The 23,346-nt window shown below is 51.3% G+C and overlaps 1 protein-coding gene across 1 annotated transcript in view; it reads left to right on the forward strand.

Moving 5' to 3' along the window:
• ndufs4 (NADH:ubiquinone oxidoreductase subunit S4) overlaps positions 1–23,346 on the forward strand; it is a 41,141-nt gene that overhangs the window by 4,703 nt on the left and 13,092 nt on the right. The window contains exon 2 of the mRNA XM_020473078.2: positions 4,392–4,470. Within this exon, the coding sequence (XP_020328667.1) occupies positions 4,392–4,470 (79 nt within the window). The remainder of the gene's footprint in view (positions 1–4,391; positions 4,471–23,346) is intronic.

A 23,346-nucleotide genomic window follows, 5' to 3' on the forward strand; every position in this document is an offset into this window, starting at 1 on the left:
ATTGCATTATGGGCCCTAAAAGCACGGAAATAGTGTCCACTGCTTGTATACTACATATTCAATTTCTGTCGCAAATAGTATGTTAGTGTAGTAAGTATTCAAACACACCTAAGGACTTTCACGTGGTAATAACATGTTCAAGTTCTTATCCCCGAGCTGACAAGGTACAAATCTGTCAATTCTGCCCCTGAACAGGGCAGTTAACCCACTGTTCCTAGGCCGTCATTGAAAATAAGAATTTGTTCTTAACCGACTCGCCTAGTAAAATAAAGGTAAATAAACAACTACTGAAGACATTGGCGGTAACTCAGCCCCCGTAAAGTAGAGGCAGAGAATCCCGGTGTAGAGAACCCGGCCAGGCAGAGACCGCAAGGGCAGTTTGTTGCTCCAGTGCCTTTCCGTTCACCATCACACCCCTCGACCAGACTACACTCAATCATAAGACCTACTGAAGAGATGAGTCTTCAGTAAAGACTTAAAGATCGAGACCGAGTCTGCATCTCTCACATGGATAGGCAGACCATTTCATAAAAATGGAGCTCTATAGGAGAAAGCTTAGAAATTCTATGGACGGTAAAGAGGCCTGCGTCTGGTGACCGTAGCGTACGTGTAGGTATGTACGGCAGGGCCACATCGGAAAGATAGGTAGGAGCAAGCCCATGTAATGCTTTGTAGGTTAGCAGTAAAACCTTGAAATCAGCCCTAGCCTTAACAGGAAGCCAGTGTAGAGAGGCTAGCACTGGAGTAATATGATCACATTTTTGGGGGGGTTCTAGTCCAAGAATCTAGCAGCCTTGTTTAGCACTAACTGAAGTTTATTTAGTGCTTTATCCGGGTAGTCGGAGAGTAGAACATTGCAGTAGTCTAACCTAGATGTGGCCAAAAACATGGATGAATTTTTCAGCATTTGTTTTAGGACAAAGTTTCAGATTTTTTTTGGCAATGTTATGTAGATGGGAAAACACAGTTTTTGGTTAACCAAGTTACTGACTGACTGGGATAATTCTTCTTTGTGTTTTTGGTGGTGATTCAAAGGGAGTTAAATCACTAGAAAAGCAGCAATGCAGACAGACCAGGGAGAATTGAGCATGAGATAGGATTTACTGTACTCGCTCTATCTAACCATTGGCCCTGGATAATATGCTGACAGCACACAAGCAGACTGCCATAGTGAGGGAGGAGGTTTAGCCAGTGAGGGAGGAGGTTTAGCCAGTGAGGGAGGAGGTTTAGCCAGTGAGGGAGGAGGTTTAGCCAGTGCGTCAACTATACTATTATGAGTGCAGCTTACTTCTCTGTGCTCTGGAGAGATCGCAGGTAGTGGGTCAGAAGGCTTTAGAAGTCCTTGGACCAGTCACTCTCTGTAGCACCTGGAGAGAGATGGATAGAGGTAGGGAGTGTGCTTGAAAGAGAGCTCTCACCTACCACTGGCTCAGGGTCTCCTGGCTAACCCTCTAATTGGTCTCCACTGGCTCAGGGCCTCCTGGCTAACCCTCTAATTGGTCTCCACTGGCTCAGGGCCTCCTGCCTAACCCTCTAATTGGTCTCCACTGGCTCAGGGCCTCCTGCCTAACCCTTTAATTGGTCTCTACTGGCTCAGGGCCTCCTGGCTAACCCTCTAATTGGTCTCCACTGGCCCAGGGCCTCTTGCCTAACCCTCTAATTGGTCTCCACTGGCCCAGGGCCTCCTGCCTAACCCTCTAATTGGTCTCCACTGGCCCAGGGCCTCCTGCCTAACCCTCTAATTGGTCTCCACTGGCCCAGGGCCTCCTGCCTAACCCTCTAATTGGTCTCTCTGACAGGAATTTATTCCAGGAGTAGAATGTTGTATGGGGTCTAGGGCTTCTCCACTTCTTATGAGTGTAGTATTAACTCTTGAAATTTGTATCATTTTTATTTATTTAACTAGGCAGGTCAGATGACGACAAAATCTTATTTACAATAACCGCCAAACCCAGACGACACTGGGCCGCCCTAAAGGACTCTCAATCACGTCAGGTTGTGATACAGCTTGGATAATGCAATGTGAAGGAAACAATTGTATCATGACTTAGTGGCACGGAGTGGTCCATGTTCCTGCTGACCTGCTGATAGCACGAAGTGGTCCATGTTCCTGCTGATAGCACGGAGTGCTTCATGTTCCTGCTGACCTGCTGATAGCACGGAGTGCTTCATGTTCCTTCTGATAGCAAGCCTCGACCTGGATGCGCCTGTAAATGACGTCAGAGCTGTCGTCACTAGTTACCACAGCCACAAAGTTTTACATCCCGGCCTATTTCTACATTTTCTCTACTTTAAAATCTGATAAAAAACCTTAAACCTTAACCTTTTACTGAACCTTTTAAATTAAGACAAAATATATATTTCCTTCATGAATTTTCACGATTTGGCCAATTTTGGCTTTGTGACTGTGGTAACAACAGCGCTGACAGCTTAATTTTTTTAATTTTTATAAATATGCACAACATTTTGTGATAAAAGGTTATGACATAATGACATGGTATCCATGTAGATTTTATAGCTAAAAAATAAAGTGACAGATCAGATACGCACATGTGGATGACTCATTATTGTATGGGGGGGGGGTGTTAAAGTGAATTATGGCCGTTAACTAGCTAAAGCTTTTGCTGAGTTAAGTTAACTTGATTGTGTTATAGTCTCACTCGTCTCCGCCATCTCCTTGGAGCGCAGTGCTATGACATCTGGATCTCTGTGTCGTCCTATTCCGTCCCAGGTTGTGTAGGTCGTCAACCAGCAGGTCCGGCCATTTGACTTTCCTCTTGAGAGTGGTCAGTTAGAGGGGGGAGGGGGGTGTGACTCCAGAGATGTGATCTCCATTTGCCTACTGTCATAATGAGTTGATCTAGTTATTAATGTGCATGTAAACATGTTTCCCGACTCATGTCTAGCCTTGCCATGGAAACATACCTGTAAAACATTTATGGTAGGCCTATTCTCTTTTTTAAATTCAATGAACCCGTACTGTGATTATCCATGTCTGATTGGTCATCTGTAGCCCACAGCCTGTACATCTGATTGGTCCTCTGTAGCCTGTACATCTGATTGGTCCTCTGTAGCCTGTACATCTGATTGGTCCTCTGTAGCCTGTACATCTGATTGGTCCTCTGTAGCCTGTACATCTGATTGGTCCTCTGTAGCCTGTACATCCGATTGGTCCTCTGTAGCCTGTACATCCGATTGGTCCTCTGTAGCCTGTACATCCGATTGGTCCTCTGTAGCCTGTACATCCGATTGGTCCTCTGTAGCCTGTACATCCGATTGGTCCTCTGTAGCCTGTACATCCGATTGGTCCTCTGTAGCCTGTACATCCGATTGGTCCTCTGTAGCCTGTACATCCGATTGGTCCTCTGTAGCCTGTACATCCGATTGGTCCTCTGTAGCCTGTACATCCGATTGGTCCTCTGTAGCCTGTACGTTGTCCCCGGATTTTGGGAGCGTTCCCTGCCGCTTCAGCTGGGTCTCAATCACTAGGAAGCAAACAGGCTGAAAGGGCAAGGGACCTACCTGACTTTGTCCAATAAACTATTTTATTTTTTCCGTAAACAAAACATTTTTGCTACAGTGTGCACCAATGAATATGACCTGTTCAATAGTCTTGTTTAACCAGGCTATCAACAGGCTGGTCTTCCATGGACTAACACAGACGGGCAAATCTACCTCCCTGGCTTACTCCAGTCCCTGGCTGGCCACTGGGCTGTTTTTGTGACAAGCTAATAGCCAGTAGGCCACGTTGTTCACTTCTCACAGAACCACCCCAGTTCTTGCCCCACTGACTCAGTCGCCATGGTTTGACCAGGACATTGTTGGCTGGCTAGGCTTCCTGGTTGTTTCATGACAAGCCAGCATGTTCACTACTCCACACAGAGCCATCCCAGTCCTTCCTTAGGCACTCGGTGGCGGTGAGCCGACATAAAGTGTGGTCTGTCGTCAACTCATCAGCAGACCTGGGTTCAAAGGTTATTTGACATTGTTCAGATACTTTTGCTGGGCTTGATTGATGGTGCGATGGAACCAATTTAATAATTTGAACAGCCCAAACCCCTCCCATTTTGGCATTCCAGGCAGGCTTGGGGCAAATGCTGTGTTTTGAAATATGTCAAATGTGGGTTGAACCCAGCAGGTCCGTCTGGTTAACAGGCAAGCAGGAGCCAGAAACTCACCAGACAGAACTAATGGGGAAGGAAAAGAACCCCCCCCCGTCTGTCTGTCTCCTTTCACTGTTTCCTTCCCTCCTTTCTTCTCCTCTGTTGAGTCCTCCAAGACAGTTAATTGTCATGGAAGTTCCTCACTTGTTTGCGTAATGTTGTGTGTGTGTGTGTGTGTGTGATTCTTTGCCATGAACAGTCTTCTAACTTCCTGCGTTGCCGTTGCAGGTCGGTGAGCCTGTCGGGATGTAGGCTGGCAGAGAAAGCAGGACAAGAGACGCAACTGATCACCGTGGACGAGAAGCTGGTGAGTAATAGGCTACACACACACACACACACACTTCCTGCTCAACGTGTCTGTCACATGACAGTATCTCTCGTGTGACGGCGTCCAACTCTGCTCTCACGGTGTCCCCCACCTCCGTGCGTCACGCCATCCACGTCTCACGACATCAGTTGTGTGTTAGCCTAGTTCCACACATGAATGGAAGAGAGAAGCTATTTTATAAATATAATTGTAAATGTCATCAAACAGATTAGAAATATCACAGCCTGTTTTAAACAGTTTTTTTCCTCCCCCCAGAAGGTTGTCTCCCCCAACACATTAGATCATAGAGAGCTCTCAAGTCAAAGGCTAATTTCATGTTTCTAGAAATCCAAGGTCTTCACAGTCGTCCTTCTCATCCGTTGTATAACATAAACATTGATAAGCAAGCCTCAGGCGTGCTTTGAACATACTGTACCAAGGCTGGCTGTGTTTTCATAAGCACATTCTTATTTAACAGGTGAAGTAATGGGGAGATAAGATGGGGGGGAAGCTGGTGAAAGCGGATGGATGTTGTGGTCGTTGTGTTCTTCCCAGACCCTGAGCTGGCCACCCTGGCACAGACAGAGAAAGCCTTTGATCGGCTCAAGGCCCGGCTACATCCAAATGGTACCTTGTTCTTTATGGGCTGCCTGGTCAAATGTAGTGGCATTATATAAGGAATTGGGTCCCATTTAGAGAAGCAGCCTCTCCGTCTGTCTGTCTCTCTCCTCAGTCCTCACAGCAGGAGACACGGTGAAGAGAAAAGGGGACCATAGAATGAACGGGGGACTCATTCAGCCACTTGCATTCATTCTCACGCAGAAGACGGTGCTTCAGCATTGTGGGCCACAGAGATTTTTCATTGTGGTGGAGAGAGAAGCTTAAAGGGGCAATCCGCAAAATAAAAAAATTCAAATTTTAAAAAGCGGGAGGGATGAGGCTGGAGAAATGTTACCACTCTCGAATTCATAGACCGAGATATAGATGCAAGGACTGACCATCCATGATATCAACATTATAGTTTCAACCATGTTATGAGGCTATAGAATGTTTGTTTACATTTAATTTGTTTACAAACATTGGAATAAATATTTTGGGTAGTGACGTGATGCGACAGTTGAACTAAGATCATGATGCATTTGTTTAAGTTATATTCTTTTAAGAATCATTTTGTAGATTTCATTTATTTTATAAGTCAAGAAATTGTCGTAGAAACTGCAGATCGACCATTTTAATGCTCAGTCAGACTGACCAGAGAGAGGACAGGAGGATATAATGGGACTGGCCAATCAGGCATGAAAATGTTAAGTCATTTAGCAGACGCTCTTATGCAGAGTGACTTGCAGCTTGTTCATTCGTCTTAAGATAGCTAGGTGGGACAACCACATCACAGGCATAGTAAAGACACTTCCTCAATAAAGTAGCTTATCAGCAAATTCAGAGCTAGAAAGGTGGGGGGGGGGAGGGTGCAAGTGTTTGTTCAGGAAAGATGGTATTTAAATATCTTTTGAGTGGGGGTGTCAAGGTAAAGTAGGGTATTATTTAAGAAACACTTTGAAGAGGTAGGGTTTAAGATGTTTTCAGGAAGATGGGCTCTCCTAGCTTGAGGGAGAAGCTGGTTCCACCATTGGAGTGCCAGGACAGAGAAGCACTAACTGGGCTGAGCAGGATCTGCCTTCCCGTAGGGGTGGGATGGCCAAGAGACCTAAGGTGGCAGAACGGAGTGCTCGGTTTGGGTTGTTGTCCAGGGTCACGCCAAGGTCCTTTGCACTGTCGGAGGGCGACACTGGAGTTGTCAACCGTGACGGAGAGGTCTTTGAGCGGGCAGGCCTTCCCCGGGAGGAAGAGCAGCTCCGTCAAGTTGAGCTTGAGGTGGTGGACTGACATCCAAGTTGAGATATCTGCCAGGAACGCAGAGATGCATGTCGCCACTTGATTGTCAGATTGACGTAAGGTGAAAAGTAGTTGAGTGCCATCCACATAGCAATGATAGGAGAGACCATGTGAGGATATGACAGAGCTGAGTTACTTGGTCTATAGAGAGGAGAGGTCCATCCTCATAGCAGTGATAGGAGAGACCATGTGAGGATATGACAGAGCTGAGTGACTTGGTGTATTGAGAGAAGAGGACAGGGCCTAAAACTGAACCCTGGGGGACACCAGTAGTGAGAGTATGTGATGTAGACACAGATCCTCTCCACATCACCTGGTAGGAGCGGCCTGCCAGGTAGGATGCAATCCAGGAGTGTGCAGAGCCTGAGACGCCCAGCCCTGAGATGGTGGAGAGGAGGATCTGATAGAGCCTGAGAGGGTGGAGAGGAGGATCTGATAGAGCCTGAGACACCCAGCCCTGAGAGGGTGGAGAGGAGGATCTGATGGTTCACGTTGTCTGAAGGCAGCAGATGGATCTAGGAGCATGAACAGAGGAGAGAGAGAGTCAGCTTTGGCAGAGCAGAGAGACTTATGTGACACAGAGAAGAGCAGTCTCCGTTCAGTGACCCGTTTTTGGAACCTAACTGGTTAGGGTCAAGATCGTTCTGAAAGAGAGACGGCATGCTCAAATATTTTGAAAAGAAAAGTCTCCAGAGATGGTCTGGAGGAGGGGACTGGGTAGAGTGGGCAGGTTGTCAGGCAGCCAGACCTCACTAGTCACAGGATTTCATCTGGAGAGAGAGGTTTTATTTTGATTTATTTACCTTTATTTAACTAGGCAAGTCCGTTAAGAACAAGTTCTTATTTACAATGGTGGCCTACCGGGGAACAGTGGGTTAACTGTCTTGTTCAGGGACAGAACGACATATTTTTACCGTGTCAGCTCCGGGATTCGATCGAGCAACCTTTCGGTTTTCAGGATGACTGACCTTTCGGTTACAGTAAAGACAAGGTCAAGCGTATTGCCTTGTGAGTTGGAGGGGATTAGGAAACGGTGAGGTTAAGAGGCAAGGACACGACAGCGAGAGCTGGAAAGAAGTGAATGGAAGGCAGACGTCGAGAGGTTGAAGTTGTACGAAGAGCAGTGAGCCATCGTCAGGAAATGAGTTTATCAAGGTGTCAAGCTTATTGAGGAACTCTCCGACGTGGGTGATAGATGACAACACTGTTAAGCTTGAGTGGACAAGGGACAGCATGGAATTCAAATGAGGAGATGGACATGTGAGAGGGGGAGAAAAAGACTATCTCCAGTTAGGAGAAATGATTTAGCCCTGTACCACCACCGCGACGACGACCAGATGCTCTCGGACTATGAGAGAAAACGTAGTCAGATCAAGAAAGAGCAGCTGGAGTAACAGTGTTCTCTGGGGTGATCCATGTCTCCCATCAGGGACAAAAAGTCTAGGGACTGTAGGGCAGCATAGGCTGAGATGAACTCTGCGGTGTTAAACGCAGACCAGCACTTCCCGAGTGCTGCCAGAGACCAGGAATTGCACATGGGTTGTGCTCTCAGGGTACACTAAATTTATAAGGGTTGCAGCCAAGGGGTGTGGAGTGTCTGTAAAGCCTACAGGGAGAGGCGCAAATAGGTTACCAAACACACCTAGTTGCCAAAGCGGCAAAAGATCAAAATGACAATCTGTAAATAACTAGGTAAGATACTGAAGTCCGAGTGGAACCTTCCTCTCTTTTCTTCCTGCAACAACTCGGCAGAACCGTCTTTATTTTGGCGGCAGTCTTTAGTTTTTCCAACGAGACCTCCACTGACACTGAGAGAACACTATTTGCCAGTTGCCTAGCAGAGGTGAAGTACACACCTCCCAGACAGACAGGCGGCTATACGCTATACTGGGACTGGTTAGACAGACAGACAGACAGGAAACTATACTGGGACTGGTTAGACAGACAGGAGGCCTTACTGGGACTAGTCAGACAGACAGGAGGCCTTACTGGGACTAGTCAGACAGACAGGAGACTGACTATACTGAGACTAGTCAGACAGACAGGAGACTATACTGGGACTAGTCAGACAGACAGGAGACTATACTGGGACTAGTCAGACAGACAGGGGGCCTTACTGGGACTAGTCAGACAGACAGGAGACTATACTGGGACTGGTCAGACAGACAGGAGACTATACTGGGACTAGTCAGACAGACAGGGGACCTTACTGGGACTAGTCAGACAGACAGACTATACTGGGACTAGTCAGACAGACAGGAGACTATACTGGGACTGGTCAGACAGACAGGAGACTATACTACTAGTTAATTGAACGGTTAGAATAATCATTACATTTCCATTATATTAACTCTATAGTTGGAATATAGTGGATAGCACTTCGAATATGTTGTTTACCATGACAACGAATTAACAAACCAGGGAAGAATTATTTACACGGTAGGAACCAAAAGTTTTGTCAGTGTTTCCAGGTGACCCTAACTAGATGTTACATTACATTCTAGAACGCCAGAGCAGAGCATCATCTCACCAATGTTGTTGCATCCATCTGACCACGAAGAGGTGAGCGGTAAAGCAAATGCTCATGACACCTTGGTGGAGTCATTGCTCTCTCCTTCAGTGACAGGGCCCGTGGGGGCTTGGTGTGATTAGAGGCATGTAGCAGAAGAGGGACAGAAAGAACTCGAGTAGCATATTCAACCTATAAGAAGATCTATGCTCCCCGGGGTGACGTATCACATTTTAACAAACCAAACCATTGAAATACAGTTATAGAAGGTCAAGTTCAAAATAACAAAACTCAAACCGGTTCTATTTTTTAAATAAAAAAAATCCTGTTAGGCAGGATTCCCCTGCTCCTCTCCCCCGCCCTCCCTCCCCTGCTCTGCCCTCCGCCCTCCCTCCCCTGCTCCTCTCCCCGCGCCTCCCTCCCCTGCTCCTCTCCCCCGCCTCCTCCGCTCCTCCCCGCCCTCCCTTCCCCTGCTCCTCTTCCCCCCGCCCTCGCCTTCCCCGGCTCTCTCCCGCCCTCCCTTCTCCTGCTCCCCTGTCCCTCCCTTCCTTCCCTTGCTCCTCTCCCCCCCCTCTCCTGTCCCCTGCTTCCTCTCCCTCCCTTCTCCCCCGCCCTCCCTTCCCCTGCTCCTCTCNCCTTCCCCTGCTCCTCTCCCCGCCCTCCCTTCCCCTGCTCCTCTCCTCCGCCCTCCTTCCCCTGCTCTGCCCTCCGCCCTCCGTTCCCCTGCTCCTCTCCTCCGCCCTCCGTTCCCCTGCTCCTCTCCTCCGCCCTCCCTCCCCTGCTCCTCTCCTCGCCCTCCCTTCCCCTGCTCCTCTCCCCCGCCCTCCCTTCCCCTGCTCCTCTCCCCCGCCCTCCCTTCCCCTGCTCCTCTCCTCCGCCCTCCCTTCCCTGCTCTCTCCCCCCGCCCTCCTTCCCTGCTCCTGTCCTCCGCCCCTCCCTTCCCTGCTCCTCTCCCCCGCCCTCCCTTCCCGTTCCCTGCTCTGCCCTCCTCCCTCCCTTCCCCTGCTCCTCTCCCCGCCCTCCCTCCCCTGCTCTGCCCCCCGCCCTCCGTTCCCCTGCTCTGCCCTCCGCCCTCCGTTCCCCTGCTCCTCTCCCCCGCCCTCCCTCCCTGCTCCTCTCCCCCGCCCTCCCTTCCCCTGCTCCTCTCCCCCGCCCTCCCTTCCCCTGCTCCTCTCCTCCGTTCCCTGCTCCTCTCCACCGCCCTCCCTTCCCCTGCTCCTCTCCACCGCCCTCCCTTCCCCTGCTCCTCTCCTCCGCCCTCCCTTCCCTGCTCCTCTCCTCCGCCCTCCTTCCCCTGCTCCTCTCCTCCGCCCTCCCTTCCCCTGCTCCTCTCCCCCGCCCTCCCTTCCCCTGCTCCTCTCCTCCGCCCTCCCTTCCCCTGCTCCTCTACTCCTCCGCCCTCCCCCTTCCCCTGCCTCCTCTCCTCCGCCCCTCCCTTCCCCTGCTCCTCTCCCCCGCCCTCTCCCTTCCCCTGCTCCTCTCCCCGCCCTCCCTTCCCCTGCTCCTCTCCCCCGCCCTCCCTTCCCCTGCTCCTCTCCTCCGCCCCTCCCTTCCCCTGCTCCTCTCCCCCGCCCTCCCTTCCCCTGCTCCTCTCCCCGCCCTCCCTTCCCTGCTCCTCTCCCCCGCCTCCTCCCTTCCCCTGCTCCTCTCCCCCGCCCTCCCTTCCCCTGCTCTGCCCTCCGCCCTCCGTTCCCCTGCTCCTCTCCCCCGCCCTCCCTTCCCCTGCTCCTCTCCTCCGCCCTCCCTTCCCCTGCTTCTGCCCTCCGCCCTCCGTTTCCCCTGCTCCTCTCCTCCGCCCTCCCTTTCCCCTGCTCTGCCCTCCGCCCTCCGTTCCCCTGCTCCTCTCCTCCGCCCTCCCTTCCCCTGCTTCCTCTCCTCCGCCCTCTCCCTTCCCCTGCTCCTCTCCCCCGCCCTCCCTTCCCCTGCTCCTCTCCCCGCCCTTCCCTTTCCCCTGCTCCTCTCCCCCGCCCTCCCTTCCCCTGCTCCTCTCCTCGCCCTCCCTTCCCTGCTCCTCTCCCCCCGCCCTCCCTTCCCCTGCTCTCTCCTCCGCCCTCCCTTCCCCTGCTCCTCTCCCCCGCCCTCCGTTCCCTGCTCTGCCCTCCGCCCTCCCTTCCCCTGCTCCTCTCCCCCGCCCTCCCTTCCCCTGCTCTGCCCCCCGCCCTCCGTTCCCCTGCTCTGCCCTCGCCCTCCGTTCCCCTGCTCTGCCCCCCGCCCTCCGTTCCTCCTGCTCTGCCCTCCGCCCTCCCTTCCCCTGCTCCTCTCCCCCCGCCCTCCGTTCCCCTGCTCTGCCCCCGCCCCTCCGTTCCCCTGCTCTGCCCTCCGCCCTCCTTTCCCCTGCTCCTCTCCCCCCGCCCTCCCTTCCCCTGCTCCTCTCCTCCGCCCTCCGTTCCCCTGCTCTGCCCTCCGCCCTCCCTTCCCCTGCTCCTCTCCTCCGCCCTCCCTTCCCCTGCTCCTTCCCCCGCCCTCCGTTCCCCTGCTCCTCTCCCCCGCCCTCCGTTCCCCTTGCTCTGCCCTCCGCCCTCCCTTCCCCTGCTCGTGCCCTCCGCCCTCCCCTTCCCCTGCTCTGCCCTCCGCCCTCCCTTCCCCTGCTCCTCTCCCCCGCCCTCCCTTCCCCTGCTCTGCCCTCCGCCCCTCCTTCCCCTGCTCCTCTCCCCCGCCCTCCTTCCCCTTGTCTTGCCTCCGCCCTCCCTTCCCCTGCTCTGCCCTCCGCCTCCCTTCCCCTGCTCTGCCCTCCGCCCTCCCTTCCCCTGCTCTGCCCTCCGCCCTCCGTTCCCCTGCCTTGCCCTCCCTTCCCCTGCTCCTCTCCCCCGCCCCTCCCTTCCCCTGCTCTGCCCTCCCTTCCCCTGCTCCTCTCCCCCGCCCTCCCTTCCCCTGCTCTGCCCTCCCTTCCCCTGCTCTGCCCTCCCTTCCCCTGCTCCTCTCCCCCGCCCTCCCTTCCCCTGCTCCGCCCTCCCTTCCCCTGCTCCTCTCCTCCGCCCTCCCTTCCCCTGCTCTGCCCTCCGCCCTCCCTTCCCCTGCTCCTCTCCTCCCTCCTCCCTTCCCCTGCTCCTCTCCTCCGCCCTCCCTTCCCCTGCTCCTCTCCCCCGCCCTCCCTTCCCCTGCTCCTCTCCCCCGCCCTCCCTTTCCCTGCTCCGCCCTCCCTTCCCCCTGCTCTGCCCTCCGCCCTCCCTTCCCCTGCTCCTCTCCTCCGCCCTCCCTTCCCCTGCTCCTCTCCTCCGCCCTCCCTTCCCCTGCTCCTCTCCTCCGCCCTCCCTTCCCCTGCTCCTCTCCTCCGCCCTCCCTTCCCCTGCTCCTCTCCTCCGCCCTCCCTTCCCCTGCTCTGCCCTCCGCCCCTCCCTTCCCCTGCTCCTCTCCTCCGCCCTCCCTTCCCCTGCTCTGCCCTCCGCCCTCCCTTCCCCTGCTCCTCTCCTCCGCCCTCCCTTCCCCTGCTCCTCTCCTCCGCCCTCCCTTCCCCTGCTCCTCTCCCCCGCCCCTCCCTTCCCCTGCTCCTCTCCCCCGCCCTCCCTTCCCCTGCTCCGCCCTCCCTTCCCCTGCTCTGCCCTCCGCCCTCCCTTCCCCTGCTCCTCTCCTCCGCCCTCCCTTCCCCTGCTCCTCTCCTCCGCCCTCCCTTCCCTGCTCCTCTCCTCCGCCCTCCCTTCCCCTGCTCCTCTCCTCCGCCCTCCCTTCCCCTGCTCCTCTCCTCCGCCCTCCCTTCCCCTGCTCTGCCCTCCGCCCTCCCTTCCCCTGCTCCTCTCCTCCGCCCTCCCTTCCCCTGCTCCTCTCCTCCGCCCTCCCTTCCCCTGCTCCTCTCCTCCGCCCTCCCTTCCCCTGCCTCCTCTCCTCCGCCCTCCCTTCCCCTGCTCCTCTCCTCCGTCCTCCCTTCCCCTGCTCCTCTCCTCCGCCCTCCCTTCCCCTGCTCCTCTCCTCCGCCCTCCCTTCCCTGCTCTCTCCTCCGCCCTCCTTCCCCTGCTCTGCCCTCCGCCCTCCCTTCCCCTGCTCCTCTCCTCCGCCCTCCCTTCCCCTGCTCCTCTCCTCCGTCCTCCCTTCCCCTGCTCCTCTCCTCCGCCCTCCCTTCCCCTGCTCCTCTCCTCCGCCCTCCCTTCCCCTGCTCCTCTCCTCCGCCCTCCCTTCCCCTGCTCCTCTCCTCCGCCCTCCCTTCCCCTGCTCCTCTCCTCCGCCCTCCCTTCCCCTGCTCCTCTCCTCCGCCCTCCCTTCCCCTGCTCCTCTCCTCCGCCCTCCCTTCCCCTGCTCCTCTCCCCCGCCCTCCCTTCCCCTGCTCCTCTCCCCCGCCCTCCCTTCCCCTGCTCTGCCCTCCGCCGACCCACTTTTGTTAGTAATTACTGTTTGATTTAGCATGCTGTGGTACTCCAGGACCCGGCTGACAGGCTGGCCACTGATACACAGCTTGACATGAAATGTCTGCTCTCTCTACAAGCAGGCTGACTGGCCCTGCAGCCCCCTCTACTCAACCAGCTAGTAGCTTACAGACACAGGCCTGGTCAGCTCAGCTAGGCGTAAAGGAGAGGCAGAAGCACTCTGCTTGATCTCTCTCTCTCTTTCTATCTCTGTTAGCGAGCTAGCACCCTCCTCTCCCTTCTCCGTCACATAAAGACAAACCAATAACCTTAAAGCGCTTGTGAAGCTTTGTTCTAGTCTTCTAAAGTAAACTATGGTTTTATGGGAGGAGAGGATTGTGGGAGAGGAGTGGAGGATGTAACATTGACTAGGTATTTAAGACATGGTCCTTCAGTTCCAGCTGGCTTGTTTGGCATCAGTCGGCAGCCGTGACTAGTGTCCTGTCTGTTTGGTGACATCTTATCTTTATTTCATCCTGTTATCTTTGAAGTGCCTTTTAACATTGTCCAAAAGATGATGATGATGATGATTTTATTATTTACGTAGACAGCAGGTGAGGTGGCAGTGGTTAGTGTTGGGCCAGTAACTGAAACGTTGCTGGTTCGAATAGCTGAGTCGACAAGGTTAAATTGTCGGCTGTGCCCTTGAGCAAGGCACTTAACCCTAATTTGCTCCAGGTGTGCCGTATTACGATTGGTTGAGCCTGTAAAACAACACCTCTCATACTACTATGACATTTCGAAAAAACTAAACTTTTTATTCTTTCAGTGAGATATGGAACCGTTCCGTATTTTATCTAACGGGTGGCATCCATAAGTCTCTAAATATTGCTGTTACTTTGCACAACCTTCAATGTTCTGTCATAATTACGTAAAATTCTGGCAAATTAGTTAGCAACGAGCCAGGCGGCCCAAACTGCTGCGTATACCCTGACTCTGTTGCACAGAACGCAAGAGAAGTGACACAATTTCCCTAGCTAAAAGAAATTCATGTTAGCAGGCAATATGAACTAAATATGCAGGTTTAAAAAATATATACTTGTTTTTTTTATTTTAAGAAAGGCATTGATGTTTATGGCTAGGTACACACAGGGCTTGTTAAATCACCCGTTTGGTGAAGTAGGCTGTGATTCAATCATGAATTAACAGGCACCGAAATCGATTTATATGCGATGCAGGACAAGCTAGCTAAATTTGTAATATCATCAACCATGTGTAGTTAAAACTAGTGATTATGATTGATTGTTTTTTATAAGATAAGTTTAATGCTAGCTAACAACTTACCTTGGCTCCTTGTTGCACTCACATAACAGGTAGTCAGTCAACCTGCCACGCAGTCTCCAAAAATGCAGATTACCGATTTGTTATGAGAACTTGAAATCAGCCCTAATTAATCGGCCATTCCGATTAATCGGTCGACCTCTAGACAGGAGGAGTAAAATGTCTGTCTGAACTGAGCAGAGCATCTCTAGTCTGCAGCCTCTGCTGCTGCTCTTGCTCACAACTTTATTTTTTTTTATTTTATTCATGGCTCAAAACCTACCTCTTTTAGCAATGTCCACTTGGCAGTGTCCACTTGGCAGTGTCCACTTGGCAGTGTCCACTTGGCAGTGTCCACTTGGCAGTGTCCACTTGGCAGTGTCCACTTGGCAGTGTCCACTTGGCAGTGTCCACTTGGCAGTGTCCACTTGGCAGTGTCCACTTGGCAGTGTCCACTTGGCAGTGTCCACTTATCAATGTCCACTTAGCAATGTCCACTTAGCAGTGTCCACTCGGCAGTGTCCACTCGGCAGTGTCCACTTGGCAGTGTCCACTCGGCAGTGTCCGCAATGTCCACTTAGCAATGTCCACTTAGCAATGTCCACTCAGCAGTGTCCGCAATGTCCACTTAGCAATGTCCACTTAGCAATGTCCACTCAGCAGTGTCCGCAATGTCCACTTAGCAATGTCCACTCAGCAGTGTCCGCAATGTCCACTTAGCAATGTCCACTCGGCAGTGTCCACTTAGCAATGTCCACTTAGCAATGTCCACTCGGCAGTGTCCGCAATGTCCATTCTGCAGTGTCCACAAGAAGGTGGGCTTTATTGCCCTAAGCATTTACCAAGTGATATCGTTATACTAGCATGTTAAGAAGATGCAGATGTCCAGCCATATCTCAGAACTTAACTTAGAACTTATCATCGTTGTCATCATCTGACACTAATTAGCATAACGCAACGGACATAAATCTTCCTAGAAAATCTTCCTATTCATGAAAATCACAAGTGAAATATATTGGAACACAGCTTAGCCTTTTGTTAATCACACTGTCGTCTCAGATTTTCAAAATATGCTTTACAGCCAACGCTAGACAATCATCTGTGTAAGTTTATCATAGCCTAGCATAGCATTATGCCTTGCTAGTAGCAGGCAAACTTGTCACGGAAATCAGAAAAGCAATCAAATTAAATCGTTTACCTTTGATGAACTTCAGATGTTTTCACTCACGAGACTCCCAGGTAGACAGCCAAAGTTAAATTTTTCCAAAAATATTATTTTTGTAGGCGAAATAGCTCTGTTTGTTCTTAACGTTTGGCTGAGAAATCGCCCGGAAATTGCGGTCACCACAACGCCGAAAAATATTCAAAATTAGCTCTATAATATCGACAAACATGGCAAGCGTTGTTTAGAATCCTTCCTCAAGGTGTTTTTCTAATATCTATTTGATAATATCAGTCGGGACAATTCGTTTTTCACTCGGACCGATTGGAGTAATGGCTAACTCTGTATTTTCCACGAGAATCTCTCTGAGCCACCATGTGACCACTTAGGCAATGTGGCTGCCTATGGCTATTCTTCAACAGAAATGCGTAAAACTACGTCACAATGCTGTAGACACCTTGGGGAATACGTAGAAAGCATAAGCTCGTTGATGGTACATTCACAGCTGAATAGGGAGTAATTGGAACGCAGCGCTTTCAAAACCTGGGGCACTTCCGGATTGGATTTTTCTCAGGCTTTCGCCTGCAACATCAGTTATGTTATACTCACAGACAATATCTTTACAGTTTTGCTGTAAACCTGTCAATTATATGCATGTTCTAGCATCTTTTCCTGACAAAATATCCCGTTTTAAAACGGGAACGTTTTTTTTCCAAAAATGAAAATACTGCCCCTAACACCAACAGGTTAATGAAGTGGATGAGTCTGAGCTCTGAAGCCTCTCTGCAGTTATGAAGACTCTGACACAACGGTCTTCGCTATCTCTGTCTGTCTCTCTGCCTGTGTCTCTGTGTCTCTCTGCCTGTGTCTCTCTGCCTGTGTCTCTCTGCCTGTGTCTCTCTGCCTGTGTCTCTCTGCCTGTGTCTCTCTGCCTGTGTCTCTCTGCCTGTGTCTCTCTGCCTGTGTCTCTCTGCCTGTGTCTCTCTGCCTGTGTCTCTCTGCCTGTGTCTCTCTGCCTGTGTCTCTCTGCCTGTGTCTCTCTGCCTGTGTCTCTCTGCCTGTGTCTCTCTGTGCCTGTGTCTCTCTGCCTGTGTCTCTGTGCCTGTGTCTCTCTGCCTGTGTCTCTGTGTCTCTCTGCCTGTGTCTCTGTGTCTCTCTGCCTGTGTCTCTGTGTCTCTCTGCCTGTGTCTCTGTGTCTCTCTGCCTGTGTCTCTGTGTCTCTCTGCCTGTGTCTCTGTGTCTCTCTGCCTGTGTCTCTGTGTCTCTCTGCCTGTGTCTCTGTGTCTCTCTGCCTGTGTCTCTGTGTCTCTCTGCCTGTGTCTCTGTGTCTCTCTGCCTGTGTCTCTCTGTCTGTGTCTCTCTGCCTGTGTCTCTCTGCCTGTGTCTCTCTGCCTGTGTCTCTCTGCCTGTGTCTCTCTGCCTGTGTCTCTCTGCCTGTGTCTCTCTGCCTGTGTCTCTCTGCCTGTGTCTCTCTGCCTGTGTCTCTCTGCCTGTGTCTCTCTGCCTGTGTCTCTCTGTGTGTGTGACTGACAATGTGGACATAGAAGCGTGACTACCAGAGGAACACTGTCCTGTCCAGGGTATTTTTTAGAGTGATGAGTTAAGATCAGGGTTTGAATTCTCAAAGCCGGCCAGGGCCTGCATAGCCTGCCTCGCTCTGGGGTATGATGACATGCACTGGAGCATATTGCATTGATTCTCCCCTCTCTCGCTCTCTAGACATATCAAGTGTCTGTTTTGTCTGGTTGCCTCCTTGTAGTGTGTGTGGGAATCTACCGGCTGGTGTGTAGAGTAGCCTAGCAGGTCAGAGGAGAGGCCTCTTTGATGGGGCCCTGGGACAAGAGGTTTATGTATGCTCCACTAAATAAGGATTTCATTTAGTTAACACACTTTCTACACAGAGAAAGGAGTGTTGTCTGAGCTGTGAAGGGATGGAGGAAATGACAGGCCGTGGCTCGCTGGAGCATACGGTCTGATCTGTGGAAAACAGGAAATCTCCCCAACCCCTTGTCTGTGGTAGTGCTAGTCACCCCTTGTCTGTGGTAGTGCTAGTCACCCCTTGTCTGTGGTAGTGCTAGTCACCCCTTGTCTGTGGTAGCGCTAGTCACCCCTTGTCTGTGGTAGCGCTAGTCACCCCTTGTCTGTGGTAGCGCTAGTCACCCCTTGTCTGTGGTAGCGCTAGTCACATAGCCAGACCGTCTGTTGTCTCCTGTCTTTGCAGGATTTCTTTTGGTTCTGTGATTTTGGGCCTTTAAAAAAAAAAAATTGTTTGTAATATCGGTCCATTCCACATGACACAATTTCATTTTTAAATTAAACAAGTGTTTTTTTCTCCTTCAGGATGTAATACTTGACTAGCTAGACGTTGTGGACTTACTTCAGCTGAGTCCTAACAATATAATGAAGTGACAATGAGTGTTGTTTTGGCATGTGTCCCCTAAATGGCCAGCGGGTGTTTTCAGTCTACCTTTAGGGGTTGAAGAAGATCTGTATCATAGTAACAGTTGAAGAGGGGCACATATAAACAAAGCCTGTCATGATTTCCGGGGGCTACAGGTAGCTGGGCCAGTAACCGAAAGAAAGGTCGTTGGTTTTGAAACCCCTGAGCCGACAAGGTTGAGATCTGTCGACGTGCCCTTGAACAAGGTACTTAACCCTAATTGTTCCAGGGTTGTCGTTGATGATGGCTGACTGTGGCTGTGACCCCACTCTCCCAGGGTCTCTCAGGGGAAGTTGTTTTCTTATTTTTACATATCCCATTTCCAAATTCAACACCTAATACCCACTTCTATTTATTTATATAACAGGACAAAGATTATCACCCACCAAATTATGAATTATTGTATATGATGTCCTGGCCTATAGGATGTGGAATGGACACTGTCGGTGTGGTAAGCGGAGAACTAAGACAACCCTTTGCACCAGCTGCTCCTCGCCCTCCCGCCCTCTAAAACCACACACGCAAGCGCATAGTCTTTGTTGCTATTAGTAACGGACGCCATCTACATCCAGTCCATAATTAGCACGAGACTCCTCCTCTTTTATACTTCAAAGCTGAACCCTACCCGCCAGGGTGAAAAGTGAGGCCAGCTGCCCTGGTCCAGACACTGGGGGGGCCTGGTTTGGACCCTCCCTCTGGAGGTTAAGGGGGACATATATTTCTCCTCCCGGCCCAAGGCGGTTCACTGTGATCGGCCTTGTTTTGGCTGACCTGCTGACCTCCTTCGAGCTGCTGAGTTGTGGTAGTAGTGATTTGGCATAGGGAGTCCGGTCTGGTCGTACACATGTGGAGCTATAGGGATAGTCTATCATGTCCATGGGCCTCTCAGTCAGTACGTTTGTCACCGGGTCTGCAGCCCCCTCAGCCAAAACATCCTGCTATCCGCCACCTTGAAGACTCTGTTATATAGACGAGCTTCCCGCACGCTATAGTATATATATTTTTTCTTTTAAGTTTAAAGATACTGGTTTCCCCGTCACTGAGGATCAGTCTATATTGGAAGGGGAGGGGGGCAATTATTTAAGACTATTGAGCGTTGCCAAAATGTGATTCGCTATAATAGTTTTGTTGCTCTTCTCTCCAGTAAGTGAATGTGCATGCTGTGGAGAAGAGGTCTTTAGTTTCTACTTGTTACTTTTCATGTTTTCCTCATCAGTCAGTCATTCAGACCTTGTCCTGAAAGCCTTTCAGATGATATTGTCATTGGAACCTGAGAATGGAAGGTAATATTAGGTTTCCTAGATAATGGACTTGGACCAGGAAGAGGACAACTTTTTTATTTATTTTATTTAAAGGTAGTCCTTCATTCAATGATGGGATACAACCCATACACCCTAGTGCAAAAGCATAACATTAGGCCACTGCTTCCCCAACCCTGGTCCTCCAGTACCCGCAACCCTAGTCCTCCAGTACCCCCAACTCTGGTCCTCCAGTACCCCCAACCCTGGTCCTCCAGTACCCCCAACCCTGGTCTTCCAGTACCCCCAACCCTGGTCCTCCAGTACCCCCCAACCCTGGTCCTCCAGTACCCCCAACCCTGGTCCTCCAGTACCCCCAACCCTGGTCCTCCAGTACCCCCAACCCTGGTCCTCCAGTACCCCCAACCCTGGTCCTCCAGTACCCCCAACCCTGGTCCTCCAGTACCCCCAACCCTGGTCCTCCAGTACCCCCCAACCCTGGTCCTCCAGTACCCCCAACCCTGGTCCTCCAGTACCCCCAACCCTGGTCCTCCAGTACCCCCAACCCTGATCCTCCAGTACCCCCAACCCTGGTCCTCCAGTACCCCCAACCCTGGTCCTCCAGTACCCCCAACCCTGGTTCTCCAGTACCCCCAACCCTGGTTCTCCAGTACCCCCAACCCTGGTTCTCCAGTACCCCCAACCCTGGTTCTCCAGTACCCCCAACCCTGGTTCTCCAGTACCCCCAACCCTGGTTCTCCAGTACCCACAACCCTGGTCCTGCAGTACCCACAACCCTGGTCCTGCAGTACCTTCCAACAGTACAAACAACCCTGGACAAGCACACCTGATTCAGCTTGTCAACTAATCATCAAGCCCTCAATGAGTTGAATGAGATGTGTTGGTCCAGGGATACCTTAACAACAACAACGTGTACTGTTGGGGCTGCTGGAGGATCCCTGTTGGGGCTGCTGGAGGACCAGGGTTTGGAAATGCTGTTGGGGCTGCTGGAGGATCCCTGTTGGGGCTGCTGGAGGATCCCTGTTGGGGCTGCTGGAGGATCCCTGTTGGGGCTGCTGGAGGACCAGGGTTTGGAAATGCTGTTGGGGCTACTGGAGGATCCCTGTTGGGGCTGCTGGAGGACCAGGGTTTGGAAATGCTGTTGGGGCTGCTGGAGGATCCCTGTTGGGCTGCTGGAGGACCAGGGTTTGGAAATGCTGTTGGGGCTGCTGGAGGATCCCTGTTGGGGCTGCTGGAGGACCAGGGTTTGGAAATGCTGTTGGGGCTGCTGGAGGATCCCTGTTGGGGCTGCTGGAGGATCCCTGTTGGGGCTACTGGAGGATCCCTGTTGGGGCTGCTGGAGGACCAGGGTTTGGAAATGCTGTTGGGGCTGCTGGAGGATCCCTGTTGGGGCTGCTGGAAGATCCCTGTTGGGGCTACTGGAGGATCCCTGTTGGGGCTGCTGGAGGACCAGGGTTTGGAAATGCTGTTGGGGCTGCTGGAGGATCCCTGTTGGGGCTGCTGGAGGATCCCTGTTGGGGCTACTGGAGGATCCCTGTTGGGGCTACTGGAGGACCAGGGTTTGGAAATGCTGTTGGGGCTACTGGAGGATCCCTGTTGGGGCTGCTGGAGGACCAGGGTTTGGAAATGCTGTTGGGGCTACTGGAGGATCCCTGTTGGGGATGGGGAACACTGTAGGGGAATAAGCAGGTAGGGATTTCTGGGGGGCTAGCAGGATGGAGTAGTGGGGATGAGCATGGTCAATTATTTTACTGTTCCTATATTATTTAAAGATTGTCGGATGTATGGATAGTCAAAAAATAATCTTGACTCTCGAACCAATGAGAATGATGCAAATGCACATGGCAGAGGTAAGCAGCAGACATGTTGCTTTTCTCCAGTTAGTTGTCTAACAGCAACAGAAGTCAGATCTTCACCATGATAGAACTGATTATGTTACAAAAAGGTTTTCTGGTGAGTGTATTGCATTGATCCGTGTCAGGTATGGTGGAAACTCTGTTAGGTGAGAGCCTGTAATTGCTATTAGAAGTGGGGGGGGCATACCGGAGCCTGGAGGGCTAACGCCTCGATCAGACCGACAGCGTTGTTGCATCAATGCTGCTTAATAAAAGGAGTCTGCAGTTAAACTTTTTTTCCATTATGCAATCCAAAATGGTTACTTGATATGTGTGCAACAATATTTCAACTTTTTGACACTATTTCTGTACTCGTTCCAAGTCTGCTCATAAGGTTGGATGCATACAGTGCATTCGGGAAGTATTGAAACCAGGGCAGGGGCGGTATACCGTATTTAACCATATACCGGTATTGATGCATGGACTAGTTTGTGTTTTTACTTCACCTTCTATAAACGCTATTTGAATGTTTGTTTAAAGGTGACACTGTTTTTAACGTCAATTTAATGAGGTTACTTCGCTACTTGAGTCATCTCTCTGAGCTCTCTCTCTCTACCTCGCTTTCCACACAGCCCTAGCCCCCACCCCCTGCCACTCAATGAGCCATGTAACAATGTTGATGACATTGATCACATATGAATCCAGTAGTGTTCAATAATGACACGATTAGTTTGTGTTTCTTACATCTGCAAACAGCTAGTTTGTCTTTACTTAGTAAGTTTGGCCAATAATCTTGTTAGCCGGTAATGCTAATCGCTAGGTAGCTAGCTAATAAATGTACTGAGTCGGAGCAAACATAATTGGTTATACAGCCTGATAATACCAGTGATGGTGTACTGTCGTTGCCAAAAGTTTTGAGAATGACACATATTAATTTCCACAAAGTTTGCTGCTTCAGTGTCTCTAGATATTTTTTGTCAGATGTTACTATGGAATACTGAAGTATAGTTACAAGCATTTCATAAGTGTCAAAGACTTTTATTTACAATTACATGAAGTTGACCCTTCTTTTTCAAGACCTCTGCAATCTGCCCTGGCATGCTGTCAATTAGCTTCTGGGCCACATCCTGACTGATGGCAGCCCATTCTTGCATAATCAATGCTTGGAGTTTGTCAGAATTTGTGGGTTTTTGTTTGTCCACCCGCATCTTGAGGATTGACCACAAGCTCTCAATGGGGTTAAGGTCTGGGGAGTTTCCTGGCCATTAACCCAAAATATCGATGTTTTGTTCCCAGAGCCACTTAGTTATCACTTTTGCCTTATGGCAAGGTGCTCCATCATGCTGGAAAAGGCATTGTTCGTCACCAAACTGTTCCTGGATGGTTGGGAGAAGTTGCTCTCGAAGGTTGTGTTGGTACCATTCTTTATTCGTGGCTGTGTTCTTAGGCAAAATTGTGAGTGAGCCCACTCCCTTGGCTGAGAAGCAACCCCACACATGAATGGTCTCAGGATGCTTCACTGTTGGTATGACACAGGACTGATGGTAGCGCTCACCTTGTCAGAATTTGTGGGTCCAGACAAGCTTTTTTCCGAATGCCCCAAACAATTGGAAAGGGGATTCATCAGAGAAAATGACTTTACCCCAGTCCTCAGCAGTCCAATCCCTGTACCTTTTGCAGAATATCGGTCTGTCCCTGATGTTTTTCCTGGAGAGAAGTGGCTTCTTTGCTGCCCTTGACACCAGGCCATCCTCCAAAAGTCTTTGCCTCACTGTGCGTGCAGATGCACTCACACCTGCCTGCTGCCGTTCCTGAGCAAGCTCTGCACTGGTGGTGCCCCGATCCTGCAGCTGAATCAACTTTAGGAGATGGCCCTGGCAATCGCTGGATTTTCTTGGGCGCCCTGAAGCCTTCACAACAATTGAACCGCTCTCCTTGAAGTTCTTGATGATCCGATAAACGGTTGATTTAGGTGCAATCTTACTGGCAGCAATATCCTTGCCTATGAAGCCCTTTTTGTGCAAGCAATGATGGCGGCACGTGTTTCCTTGCAGGTAACCATGGTTGACAGAGGAAGAACATTGATTCCAAGCACCACCCTCATTTTGAAGCTTCCAGTCTGTTATTTGAACTCAATCAGCATGACGGTGATCTCCAGCCTTGTCCTCATCAATACTCACACCT

The sequence above is a fragment of the Oncorhynchus kisutch genome, linkage group LG8, assembly GCF_002021735.2.
Source record: "Oncorhynchus kisutch isolate 150728-3 linkage group LG8, Okis_V2, whole genome shotgun sequence".
NCBI classification, from domain to species: Eukaryota; Metazoa; Chordata; class Actinopteri; order Salmoniformes; family Salmonidae; genus Oncorhynchus; species Oncorhynchus kisutch.